Raw genomic sequence first — 14,417 nt, 5'->3', positions numbered from 1 at the left:
TTCAGCAAGGTTATTTATTGGGAACTGTATTAACCTCTCAAGGATCCACCTAGTTTGGCCTTGAGGACAGTTTCTTTTTTTTTTCTTTTTATCCTCACATTCCAAAATCAACAACTTTTATTTTTAAATTGATGTGGCTGTATAAGGGTTTGTTGTCTATGGGGCAAGCTGATATAAATAAAATGATAAAATTCCACCGTCACATGTTTTGCTTTTTTTCCCCTCTTACTTTTCATCATGTTAAAGGAGAAGTTCGGAGAAAATTTTTATTAAAGTATTGTATTGCCCCCCAAAAGTTATACAAATCACCAATATACACTTATTACTGGAAATGCTTATAAAGTGCTTTTTTCCCTGCACTTACTACTGCATCAAGGCTTCACTTCCTGGATAAAATGGTGATGTCACGACCCGACTCCCAGAGCTGTGCGGGCTGTTGCTGCTGGAGAGGATGATGGCAGAGGGATGCTCAGTGTCCCTCCAGTGCCATGTGTCCCTTAGTGTCCCCCTGTGTATATTGGTGTCTAGTGGGGGAGATCCCGGAGGAGCGATCTCCCTGTCTGATGCCGGCCGGGCAATCGTCCAAGATGGCGCCGTCCCCGACTGGGCACTCGTTTGTATTCGGCTGCAGCAGCCGAAAGCAAACGAGTACCGATCTCATTGATCTTTGCTGTATATCTATACAGCAAAGATCTCAATGAGAGATCAAAGTATATATACTAGAAGTCCCCTAGGGGGGCTTCTAGTATATGTGTTAAAAAAAAAAAAAAAGTGTTGTTTATAGTAAAAAGCCCCCTCCCCTAATAAAAGTCTGAATCACCCCCCTTTTCCCAGGTTTTAAATAAAAGTAAACAAATAAATAAATAAACATGTTTGGTATCGCCGCGTGCGTAATCGCCCGAACTATTAATTAATCACATTCCTGATCTCACACGGTAAACGGTGTAAGTGCAAAAAAATCCCAAAGTGCAAAATTGCGCATTTTTGGTCGCATCGAATCCAGAAAAAATGTAATAAAAAGCGATCAAAAAGTCGTATATGCGCAATCAAGGTACCGATAGAAAGAAAACATCATGGCGCAAAAAATTACACCTGACACAGCCCCATAGACCCAAGAATAAAAGGGTTATAAGCCTGGGAATGGAGCGATTTTAAGGAACGTATATTTGTTAACAATGGTTTGAATTTTTTATAGGCCATCAGATACAATATAAGTTATACATGTTATATATCGTTTTAATCGTAACGACTTGAGGAACATGCATAACAAGTCAGTTTTACCCCAGGGCGAATGGTGTAAAAACACAGTTCCCCCAAATAAAAGAAATGAGTTTTTCTTTTTTCAATTTCACCACACTTTGAATTTTTTCTGGTTTCGTAGTGTACCAAATGCAAAAATTCAGCGTGTCATTGCAAAGTACAATTAGTGATGCAAAAAATAAGGGCTCATATGGGTTTCTAGGTGGAAAAATGCAAGTGCTATGGCCTTTTAAACACAAGGAGGAAAACCGAAAACGCAAAAACGAAAATGGGCCCCGTCCTTAAGGGGTTAAAGGTTTTCCAACTTTAAAGGGGCACTCTGAGCGAAAGTAAAAAAAAAAAGCAGCAGTGGCGGGAACATAATAATCAAGTTATTTTTACCTGTCCCAGTGACCCAGCAGCTGTAGCGCCACTGCTCGCAGTCACCCTCTGGTCTCCTGTATCTCCCAGACCTGTGATGTCATGGGCCCACTAAGAAATGCCCACTCAGCCAATCAATAACTCAGGCGAAAAACCTCTGGAGTCACTGATTGGTTGAGGGGGTAATTTCTGTGGGGTTGTCAGACCACATGAATAGGAAGATGGAGGGGACTAGCGGGTGACTGTGAGCTGTGGTATTGCAGAGCCACTGGGATAGGCAAGTATAACTTGATTATGTTCCCACCACCTCCTGCCCTTCCTGTTTTTTTTTAGATTTGTCCAGAGTACCCCTTTAACTTGTTGCTGGGTAAAAATAGAAAACAAAGCTACATTTGTCTACCCCTGGTCCCTTGCAGCTATCGTTCAGCTCCTTCTGGTTCTCCGATCTTCTGCCTTTTTCCTGCATTTGAGATGAGAGCTCCAAGCAGAATCTGCCAGGACCACCCACTAGCTGAGACTGGGCATTACTGTGGCCAACAATTGGCTAGACAGACAGGTCTTTTAATCCCAAAAACTTATAGCAGACAGGAGATAAGAGGACCAGACAGAGTTAAAAAAAGAGCTGCAGGGGACTAGGGGTAAGTATAGTTTTTTTTTTCTTTTCTATTTTATTACAGCCCCAGTAACAGTTTTTCTAATTGCCAGATAAGTTGTATCCAGCAAGCTGAGGATTAAGCAGATGAAAGTCATTTTTATTGTATCAAAAAAGTAAAAACCTAATCAACATGAAACCCTAACAGCTCTCTGATGCATTTCACAATTACTCTTCATACCCAATAGCTATACATAAGCAGTCATGTGAACCTTGCTTCTTGCTAATTAAATGCATGTTACCAAGAAGCGTTTTCATTTTATTAGAATATTGTGTCATATTTTTGATATTTGACTTATTTAAAAAGCTTTTAAGTAATTTTTCAGGAAATATCTTTGGATGATTTACATCTATGCATTTAGTTCCTGTTTTTAAAGTGCTCACCGTTACTTGTCTATGGCTTTCAGCATTAAGGGTATGTTCACACTGAGTAAAATAGGCGTAATTCCACTGCAGAACTCTCTGCTGCGGAATTACGCCTGCCTCAGTGTGTCATATCATATTAATGGGAGAGTGCGCACTCCTCAGCAGCCGCCGCTTTCCGCTCAAAGAAGTGACATGCCACTTCTTTGAGTGGAGAGCGGTGGCAGCGGAGGAGCGCGCGCTCTCCCATAGACAGGCTATGATACACAGAGGCATGTGGGATTCCGCCTATTTTAATCAGTGTGAACATACCCTAAGCATAAGAATGTACATTTTTGTGTCAATCATGTCTGTACAGAACATTGGCCACTGAGTTTGCTTAGGCCTTCTTCACACATTTGTTTCCCGATGGTAGCTGCGGCGCATCCAAAGCTGTCTGCAGCCTGTGTGAAAGGGCACAGACCCCTGCATTAACGATAGTGGATCCTGGCCCCAATACACATGCGTAGCACATATAGATGTGTGTATGGGGCCATAGCAATTAATGGGTCCACATTCTGCCAGTAGCTGCAGACCTGTAGCTGCGGAGAGATTTAGCGGGTGTTTGAAAGGGGCTGTACATTTTCATATTGTCTCTATGTGATAAAGTGACATTAGTGCCATCCATGCCAAACATTTTTGCAGCTTTTTCCATTTAAAAAATATTCATGTTAGAAGACATTGTTGGAGTGGATTGAAAACACAGAAAGGCTATGTTCACGCATTTGTGAAATTAAATGAATGGCCGTCATTTAATGACAAATAATTACTGTTATTTAAAAACAAAGGCCATTGTTTTAAAATAACGTTCGTTATTTCCTATAAAATGGCGGCCATCTGGTCACTTTCAACTGTGTGTGAACATAGCCTTTCTGTGTCTTCAATCCACTCCTGGTTTTGGTTGAAACATACTCAGCAAAAATACTGTGTGAGAACATAGCCTAAGGCTATGTTCACACTATGTAAAAACAATAACCATATTTTATAACAATGGCCTTGTTTTTAAGGTTTGAAATTTTAAATCGTTCTCCTCCTTATACATTAAGAACATTAATAAAGCAATCCTCTAGTATTTCATCTACATTTCACATCACGCAAAGAAAGTTAAAATTCCTGATGCTTTCCTCTTATTTGGTGTTCTCTATTCATTTGGATTCCCATTTCTCAGCCTAGGCTGTGCTCGGTGTACTGTGGTAGTCTGGGACATGCCTTCCGCTTTCTGATGGACCAGTGACCATGATCAGAGAGGTAGGTGCCCATTTTACCTAAATGAAGAAGTGACAAGGAATCGGAGGAACCACGGAAAAATGATAAAAATGGAAGACATTCGGTATTCAAACTTTCCTTTCTACATTTATGTGAAACTAATATGGAGAACCAGAGGTTTGCCTTACATTTCCCTCTTTAGCACTGGAGATATAATGTGTTCACAGCTGACTGACAGTAAAGCTATAGCTTATGACCTGATTACATGAAGAGAAGCTCATCTAAAAGCTGATTTTAGTGTATGTTTTCAGGAATTAATGATCTTTAACAATAGTCTGAGTGCATTTGCCTTTTATAGCTATTTTTGGCCACTTTGTGGAAGTTATGGAGCAGCACAAGATGGTATCTGACACACATTTGTCTTACATTTATGCCCCAAGGAACTTAATGGTTCCATTTGTCTAACTTAAGTATCTTCTATCATTTCTTCTCAATCCATTTTCCTTGCTCGTTTTCTTCTTTCTGTCAAGGTTGGCCTTGTAAAGGAAGCTAAACAACTCCTTTGATCTGATTAGTTTTGATATCCAGAAAGTATACTTTATCATAGGTGATACATTCTCTATTGTTTTATTTATATCTATACTAAATCATTTGTATCATTGGGTGCCTTTATTTTCTCAGCTTTTTATAAAGACTTCAGCGCTGTCACATAATGTAGATGTATTATCGCTATAGGATCATGAAATATGTTTTATAAATAATTAAACTCGTATGCACGGTTTTAGTAGAGCATGTCTTCAGGTATATATAGATGTGGCAGCCGCCAAATGAACGTTCAGCTTGCTATGCTGTTTAGGCAGCACATGTTTGTGCTCTATATTTATACAGCATTGCTTTATGAATACTAACATTATAAATATACCTTGTTTCCCCAAAAATAAGATAGTGCCTTATATTAATTTTTACTGCAAAACAGGCATTATGTCTTATTTTACTATAGATAGATAGATATAAAAAATTTCTATGATTGCAATGTATTTTTAAGTGTGTGGTTCCCTACTTCTTTGTTGTGAACTCCCTACACCTGTGCAAGGCTATACACCTTCACTTCAATAGCTGTAAGCAAAACTTTAATTTGGTGACAGCTATCTCTTCCGATTTCCTCATACACACAAATGTTTGGCATGGCTGTACATTCATGTGGTCTCAAAGGAGAGAAGAGAGGTAAGACCCCAGCAGACTGTTCCCATAAGGGTACGTGCACACTACAGAATACGTGCGGAGACTTCAAGCAAATTCCGCCATGTGGCCCTTGCACGAATTTCTGCCTTTCCCATAGACTCAATGATATTCGTTGGCGAATTTCACTGTCCGCCCGAAGGATTGACATGTCAATTCTTTGAGCAGACAGCGGAATTCACTGGTGAATATCATTGAGTCTATAAGATGGGCATAACTTTAAGCTGAGGCCGCATGGTGGAATCCGCTTGAAGTCTCTGCACATATTCCGTAGTGTTCACACAGGGTCAAGCAGTTGAAATCCAACATGTCTGACCCTTCTCTTCTGTGATCTGTCATGGAATAGTCAACAAACTTCCATACATTTTGGACAATCGGTAAGTCTCAGAAAAGTTGGCCTTTTTACAAAAGTGTATGGGGACTTTTAAAGCATAGGGAAGTTGTTTCTTATCTGGTCTCACTTTATTTTGCAGCCATGGGCCCACAACAGAGGTTTGCCTATTTAGTTTAGTGGGCCATTTGTGGTGGGATGCCTTGTTATAGTAGAAGGGCCCAAACCAGTTGTGAGCTTTGAACATCACGTTCATATCTATAGTAAATATTGTAGCAATGCAATTCAAATTCATTATATATATAAAGCATGCATGGCACAGAGTAAGTACCTGAATCTGCCCAACAGGACAATTTCCACGTGTTCTAATCTCCAATCAAGTGGAGAAAACATGTCCAGAGATTTTTTTCTCCGTAGTTGCAGTGTTGGCAAAATGGAATGTATACGGCACCAGGACATCCCATTGCGGGAGATGAGGAGTATAGTGGTTTCAGGTAGTTCCAAAAAGGGGCCTAGTTTTCATTTTGGGGCTGTTATGTGTTATTTGTACTACTGCTGCTCAATATAGAGAATAATGATTATTGCAAACTAGTGATGAGCGAGTACTAAAATGCTCAGGTGCTCGGTGCTTGAGACGAATATTTCCCGATGCTCGGGTGCTCATTTCGAGTAACGAACCCCATTGAAGTCAATGGGAAACTCGAGCATTTTTGCAGGGGACCCAAGCTCGGCCCAGGGAAGGTTGCGTGAAAACCTGACAACCTCAGAAAATGATGAAAACACCACGGAAATGTGTTTTGTCTAGTATCCCTGCCTACAGGATTGCTAATTCCCTTCCTAACACTCTCTGCCAGCAGTCGATCACCACAGTGTACAGCTAAGATCGTGGTAGCTGCACTGCAAGTCCCAGTCAGCAACCTGGAGTACTCCAAACAAAATAAAAATTTTAAACCCTTACAAGGGCTGTTGGGTTCTTTGTCTAGTATCCCTGCCTACAGGAAAGCTAATTCCCTCCCTAACGCTCTCAGCAGCTCTGTCCCTAATCTCTTCCAGCATGCAAGATTCTTATATGCCCGGGTCATCTGATCTGACCAGCCAATCACTGCTATCGACATGTAGAGTTCCCACATGATGCTACGAGCTCCCAAAGACTCTCCTGCATGATGATTGTCTGAAAAAAAAAGCTGCCAAACATGCAGGAAGAGGAAGATGCCATTGTCTCGAGTATCTTAATACTCAAACGAGTACCAAGCTCGGACAAGCATACTCGCTCATCACTATTGTAAACCCTAAACAAAGGGGCAACCAATATTTGGTATAAAATCACTAGAGTTAATAATTTGTTACAAGTAATAACAAGCGTAATATAACAATAATTGACCTAGGAATAAAAAAGTAAAACCAGTCAAACCTTATAGACTTGTCCATATGTCCCATTTCCGACAACTTCTACCAGCTCAAAAATCCCTGCCGGATCCTGTAGAGAAGAATAAATGAAGAAATAAAGCTTAGGAGAGGCAGTTACGAGGCTTAAGCAGTCATTAACCAGCTTCCACTGAGAGGATTTCATGAATTCTGTATTAATCAATTTGCTGTAAAGTAGCTCGAAATGCATTTGAATGCTAAGTTTACTTTATTTCGGTTTTCTGTGTCAGTGACTCATACAGTATTTGGTTTCATAAGCTATTCAGGGGTATTTTTGTGATTATGTATTATGTAATTTAGGACGAGATGAATTCAGGACATAAATATATTTTGCCTTTTCATATTCATGTTTTTACGGAGCTTCATCTTGCAGATGATAAAAGTTACATGTGCTTGTAAAGGTCCCAGCTCTGTATTTTAATCATTAGAGCAGTGGATTGCGTCCAGAGAGAGTAAGAATGCATTGAAATCCTAGTCATTTGGGGGCTGCTAATAGCTGCCTTGGTCACCTAGGCACAGCCAAACGTTCATGTGTTCCCTATGGGGGGGGCTAAGCAGCCAGATTACTCTGGTATAGGGTTAGGTATGTTCACACTGAGGAATCCATGAGGAATTGAGGAGGAAAGTTTTCTGCTTGAAATTCCTAGCCTTTTCAGCTCTGGTAGAATAGGAGCGGAATTTGAGTGGAATTTAGACCCCATTGATTTGTATAGGATTTTAACGGAATTCAACCAAAGAATTGTCAGCTGTTTTAATTTGCCGAAAGAGGAACATGTCAATTCTTGAGGCAGAACGCTTAACCATGTCGGAATTTTCCTGATGAAAAATAGGTGGAATTTCAAGCAGATTCTCTGTGCATTTTCCTGCGGAATCCACTTGAAATTCTGCACTGATGTCACATGACATTTTCTCTTCACCATTATCTATCTGTGGAGAGACCCCTGACGAAGTTCCGGGTACGGGACGTAACGCGTAGGGTGTTTTATACCCCACTCAGCAGACCGCACTCTACTTGGTGATATCTTTTCCTGTGTACTTCAGCTGTATTGTCTATTTTTACACAATTGTTCTTACTTGGTATACTCTATATTGCTGCACTGTTGCACTTTAGTATTTTGTGATTGATCTCACCAGTGAGGTTTTACAGTATTCATTCTTTGGTAGAGTGTGTGCATGTACATTGAGCTGAGTGGGGATGTAGGGATCTTGTGTATTGTGTAGCTAGGATTCACCGGGCCCCATAGCAAAAATGGACCCCCTCCCCTACACACAAAACAAAGCACTGCGCATATATATTGATTGCCAGCTGGAGAACAGAGGGCAGGGGTTATCAGTCCAGTAAAGTAGAGATCTCTGTCTTCTGCTTGTTAACCCTTTTTTTGTGTTGCAGCATGTAAGTAAACATTGGGTCACTTACACACTGCAGTACATAAGGGGTTAAGCAGTACATAAGGGGTTAAGGACACACGCTCTTACCTTCTCCCCTGGGCCCCCCCTCCTGCACGGGCCCCATAGCAACTGCCTACCCTGCCTCTATGGTAGCTACACCAATGGCCAAACCTGCCAGTGATGGTCTATATGTAGACATCCAGTGATGGCTATGTAAATCAAGCATTTTAGCGGCCTGACAACAGGATCTGATATTTTCCTAATTGTATCAATTTGTCTGATTCGTGTCTCAGAAATCACAGCTCAGCTTTCATTTCATTTCCCAACATTGAATGTGACTGACTGTCATCTGTCTGGATGTGTTATCTGTCTGCATTCGATTACTGGTGGCTGAAGAAAACATGGATATAACCTATGGCCATAGGCTGTATCCAGTTTTTCAAGGACTCTCTAGAGCTGTTTCCAACTTCTTCAGCCTTTGCTAATCAAATGCTGCACACCCAGTTTCGGACGAACCCGAGCATGCTCAAAACCTGTGATTTCTTCACTACATGTGAATAAAGTTTTGAAAACTCCCTTTTAGTGCAAAATCTGTACCAAAAATCAGTGGATCTGCCGAGTCTAAAATGTGGTGTTAGGGTTTACTATTACTTTTGATGGAAAGAGCAGTGAAACACAAGATACTACGAATGCGTCATGAGAACACAAATATATATATAAATATATATATATATATATATATATATATATATATGCTACAAACTATAACCTTATAAATAAGGACATAATGGAAACTGAGCGGGAAGCTAAATTCCCCAGCCATCAGCTGTTTTTGCCAGGGGAAATACACTATGACACCGTGGTCTTGTGATGATCACACGGGCTTGTTACAGTTATGGCACAGTAAGTATCAGAGCTCTCCTTTGTAATAAGCTGCAAATTCCGTCTACTGGAGGCAAACAGTTTCCCAATGAAGAAAACAAGCTGAGGTGTTAAGTCATAAGGATATATTACACAAATTATATTTACTAGGGGTTTGAACAACTCCAGATCCCTGGACAATAGGCTGCTCATCGGGTGCCCTGCTGCTGGGACCCCCATCACTCATATGTGGAGTAAATGGGGCATTACACTCTTCCTATCTAAATCAAAAGGTCGCCCAATAAGTTTCTCTTCACTGTATTAGTAATATTTGCTTTGCATTATGTTACAGCACTTACAAGGAAAAAGAAAAGTTATTATTAACCAGTTAGAAAAATGTGTTACTGCTCTCGATGAGAGAATCCAAATAGCAGATAGGATACCTACACATAGGATACCTTTTAATGGCTAACAAAAAAAAAAGACACAGTTCTGTCACTGTCCACTTTCCTTCATTGATTGTAAAGGCGCGGCTGATTCAGGCCTTGCTCACATAGGCAGATTAGTCACATTGGTTGTTTGGCAGAGTGCAGTAATTCCCTTAAAAACAAAGCACATTTGAAGCAATTTGACTGATCATTTGTGAGACCAGATCCACATGGCAAACCCCGCGCCAGATGATCCCTCTAAAAGGAAAGCCGAGCCAGTCTTATTTGTTTTAGATTGCACAGCTGGCTGTCCTAGTTCTAACATCCCATTATGTAAGCAGCGGAGGTCAGGAGCTGCTGTATGCAGGGACGGATTAGATACCTGCTATGTAGCGTCTTTAAGATCTCTGTAAATCTTATTCAGTGGCATTAACTCATGTGCTGCTGGACACTATTGTACCTGGCTTTATACATGTTACAGCCTTTAGGCAGGGATGAAACTATAGGGGGAATAGAGGTGGCAATTGCATCTGGGTCCTGACGAAGGTCCAATGCCTCTCTGCCACGTAAGAGGACACCAGACTTACAGAAGAAACATGGTAGTGGTGGGTCCTGCCACACAGCTATGACTTACCCCTCTGCCTGTAGAACTTTCTTTGATAAACTAATAGGGTTATCTGTGGTGGTTTATCATCTGTAAATTTATATATGAGAATTTTTCTCCTTTTTTCAAATGTAGTTTTGCACAGAGGTTATTACGAATAAGTGTAAAAAGATACAGTGAAGGGGAACCCTTAATTTAAAGAGGATGTGGGATAAGAATCTGATTGGTTGGAGTCTGTCTGCTAGGACCATCCCACTGACCCAAGAAATGAGAAATGATCATTTCTAGGATAAATTGTATATGTGGATGTACCTTTTAAATGGCAGTTTCCATGATGTATAAGTTAAAGCTATGTGTGTGGCATGTGTTTTGCAGCAAAATTACACAGTAGAAATACAGCTTGGCTGTATTAAAAATGGAGTCACCAGAACCCTACAGAGGAGCAAACTAAGCAGATGGATTCATCTTGAATCAGAATACTAAGCTCCTATCTTATATAATGTTATAGTGCAAATGAATATACTTGGTTGCATCCTATTTTAACTTTTCTATTTTGTACATATAAACGCTTTTAGCAGACTTCGAAATGAATACAGGTCACACACCAGACCCCTTTAATAGACATATTGGGGGGATTCATCCAACTTTGTGCAGACTTTCATGTATTCACACCCCAGCCATGTATACAGATCCATGGCTATACTCTACTGCAGTGCTTCTCAACCTTTTTCGACTGGAGTCTCACCCAACAGACCAAGGCAATGCCTGGGCCTCACCAGACTGACCAAGAGGGTGCCGGGGCCTCACCATCTGTGGTCCTTTCAAAAGCTGAAAATAATGCTAGGGCTACCTTTCACCTATCTCCCAAGCTCTAGATTCTAATAAAGCAAGTAATAAAGTTGCTAAAATGAAGATAGTTGCAAACAGCAAAAGGACTGTGCAGATCATAGTAACTTTTGTGCAAACTGGCTCCCCAGCTGGGCCTCACAAACAACTAGGGGACGCCTCACTGGTGAGGCCCGCCTCACAGTTTGAGAAGCACTGCTCTACTGTATATAGATCCCAGGCTATACCCTACTATATACAGATCCCACACTATGACTATGGTCATGAGAATGTTGTTTGTGTAGGGATGTAGCATCTGCCGTCCTGCAGGACTAACGTCCATGTTTTAATCCACCACGAAATAACCACTTGTGGTTCCTAACAGTGCGCTGAGTGGTTTGTATGTCGGGAAATCTCACGTGGGCCAGTCAGAGCTAGATGTGGCCCGCGGGCCCTACAATGCCCAAGTCTGGTCTACCGTATATAGATACCAGGCAGATTACTGCCTACTATATACAGATTATGGGCTATACCCCACTGTATATACATCCCAGGTTATATACCCTACTGTATGCAGATCCCATGCTATACTCTGTTTTATATAGATCCCAGGCCAGTTCAGCTCAGGACTTTAAGAACTACTTTCTTCTAGTTTTGCTTTCTAATATAGCCAACCGTTAGCTGAAACCGGGACATACTCCAGTTTTTGGCTCATGTCACACTTAATGTCCCCCTAAGGACTGTAATCTGTCTGGGTCCTGACCATAGAAATCCCAGGATACATTTGAGGAAGGCTTTTCAATCTTAAATAAAACAAGATTTCTTCCTCAGCATTTCAATAAGGAATCTTCAAATATGATTTCTTGTGTTTTCTTTTGTTTCATCCTCTTGCATGCTTTCATCTATTTTTATTTCCATATAATTGATATTTGGAAGCTGGAGACTTGGCAATGTTCTTCTGACTAAAAGTGGTTTCCTTACTGCAGTATTCCCAAGTGGCTGCTTATTTGTGTGTTTTCCCATATAATGCACTCTTTCCTTATTCTACTATCTCTGCCAGTTTTTCAATAATTAAGAAGTTAAATAAATTTAATTTAATTTCACTACTTTTAAACAAAGAAACCTATACATACCGAGGTCCAAGGTACTAGCATGGTAATAAGGATTCATACATATAAATATACATGGACATAACTCGAAGGGCAGCACACATAGATAGCAGCTGTTATGGGGCCTTGGAGGTGAAGAGTAATTACTGCGCATATAACTGTGAAGAAGAAGGTGGCAGGTGAATGTTGGCAGCTATCTGAGATGCCAACGAAGAGAGAAAATATACAGGGTACATATCCATCTTTTGAATACCTATGCTTCCGATACCTTTGGTCTCATTCAAAGCCCCTTAAATATATATACAGTGGTACCTTGGTTTAAGAGTAACTTGGATTAAGAGCGTTTTGCAAGAAGAGCTCACAGTTTTTCAAAATTGTAAGTTGGTGTAAGAGCATTGCTTTGGTTTAAGAGCTCCCTGTACTGGGTTGGAGGGCGAGTGGGGGAGGGGCATAGTCTGCATAGCGATGTCTACAGCACTGTACTCTGACCCAGGAAGTCTTCCTCAACTTCCAGATCATAGAAGATCCACATCAGGCTGAGGCTTGCAGCAGGGGACAGGACTCTTCTTAGCAGTAACCCCTCTTTTCATAGCTGTAACCCCTCTCTCCCCAGTCAGGGAGTGCTGCTATACTGTGCCCAAATCTGCCCTGCTCATTCCTTTATGCTCCCTGCATTCCTCCTATAATGTGGCTGCACTTACACCCAGCTATACACACTGCTGCTATAATGTGCCTGCACTTAAACTCAGCCTCTCACACAGCAGTATAGAAAAGTTTCTGTCACTGTCCTCCTGCACAGCTCTGTGATTATCACTTCCTGATTGGTCCATGTTGAACACCCCCATACCCCATTGCTGTGATGTAACCACACAGACCTCGGACAGCAGCCCTGCTTCTCTATTCTAGCCTGTTATACCAAACTACTGCATTATGGGGATCTGCAGTTCCATCCTGTATCTACAAACTGCTGCTATTTCAGGTTTATGCACTACTATATGTTATACCTTTCAGTAATTTCTTATGGGAAAATTTGCTTTGGTTTAAGAGTGCTTTGGATTAGAAGCATGGTCCTGGAACGAATTATGCTCGTAATCCAAGGCACAACTGTGTAGGTATGTGTATATGTATGTGTGTGTGTGTGTGTGTGTGTGTATATATATATATATATATATATATATATATATACATATATTATATTCTCCAAATTGAAACCCGTGTATTGGCTACTAAACTGCAATATCCAATATGTCTGACTTAAGTATAGATCTTTATTCCCATCCCATTCTGCTTGGATTTAACAAGCAATCCAGATAAGTTAGAGTCAGAACTTTTTGTGATTTGTTCTAGATACATTTCTTCCTTTTCCATCAGTAGTAGTCATAGTCATAGTGGCTGTGGTTATTTCAGCAATAAAACTATAAATCTTATAGCTTAGTCTTTTTTTAACAAGTGGTTTATGTGATTGTGAATGAATGTTTCAAAATTACTCATTCCTTTTGGCTACTCAATAGTGCATGAGTACCTCCTCTTAAAAAAAACACTTTTCTTCACTGTAATCTATCTAACTTTCCCTTCTAGGAGAAATTCTGTTTTCTCTAGTGATTTTTCAAGTGTTTCCATGGGTCGACCATTCACTTGAAAGGATGCGTCCACTAATAGGTGGCAATGAAGAACAAGACTATTATTATTAAAGTGACAGACTGAAGCACTGTAGGTGGGCTGACCAACCCTTAGTGGGAGGAAACCCCCACCCCTCTATGATAGGGTTCCATTGATTCTAATGGAGTCACGTCATGGAGGGGCTGGGGTTTCTTCCCACTGGGGGTGGGTCGGCCCGCCTCCAGTGCTTCAGTCTGGGCCTGGTGGTACAGTCACTTTAAGTATTGGTATGGCGCCATCAGATTGCTTCTGGAAAAGGGTTTTATATTGTTTCCTGAAGGAACATTACATTTTATGTGCGCAGTGGCCCAGATTTATCAATCTATCTAGGATAAGAATCGAACGCATTGTCTGATTTTGTTGCAGACAGATTAATAAATCTGGGCCAATGTGTTACCACTACAATGAATGACAAAATAGTGTGCAGTTCAAATGTTTTATTTTATACATGGGAGAACATTTATTAAATGCACCCATTGTGTATGCCATCGAGAAGGGGTCGATTCGGTTTTTTTTTGCAAAAATCTGCACCTTTTCCATGGCGTATGGCCTGCTTGTCTGATGTGCGGGCCCGATGGGGGGTAGCATGGTAACATAGGGGTATGGCCTCCTTTCACTTCAGATTTACTATGATTTATACCTGCTAGTAATGACTAAATCATGGCAG

General features: G+C 40.8%; 1 protein-coding gene across 2 annotated transcripts in view; it reads right to left on the bottom strand.

The window, feature by feature from the left end:
• NRK (Nik related kinase) overlaps nucleotides 1-14,417 on the bottom strand; it is a 212,176-nt gene that overhangs the window by 168,757 nt on the left and 29,002 nt on the right. For both annotated transcript variants that reach the window (XM_069942941.1, XM_069942940.1), the window contains exon 2: nucleotides 6,862-6,927. In XM_069942941.1, the coding sequence (XP_069799042.1) occupies nucleotides 6,862-6,927 (66 nt within the window). The remainder of the gene's footprint in view (nucleotides 1-6,861; nucleotides 6,928-14,417) is intronic.

The sequence above is a fragment of the Dendropsophus ebraccatus genome, chromosome 10 (assembly GCF_027789765.1).
Source record: "Dendropsophus ebraccatus isolate aDenEbr1 chromosome 10, aDenEbr1.pat, whole genome shotgun sequence".
NCBI lineage: Eukaryota > Metazoa > Chordata > Amphibia > Anura > Hylidae > Dendropsophus > Dendropsophus ebraccatus.
Note: the sequence above shows the minus strand (reverse complement) of the source record. Positions and strands in the feature narration are given on the sequence as shown.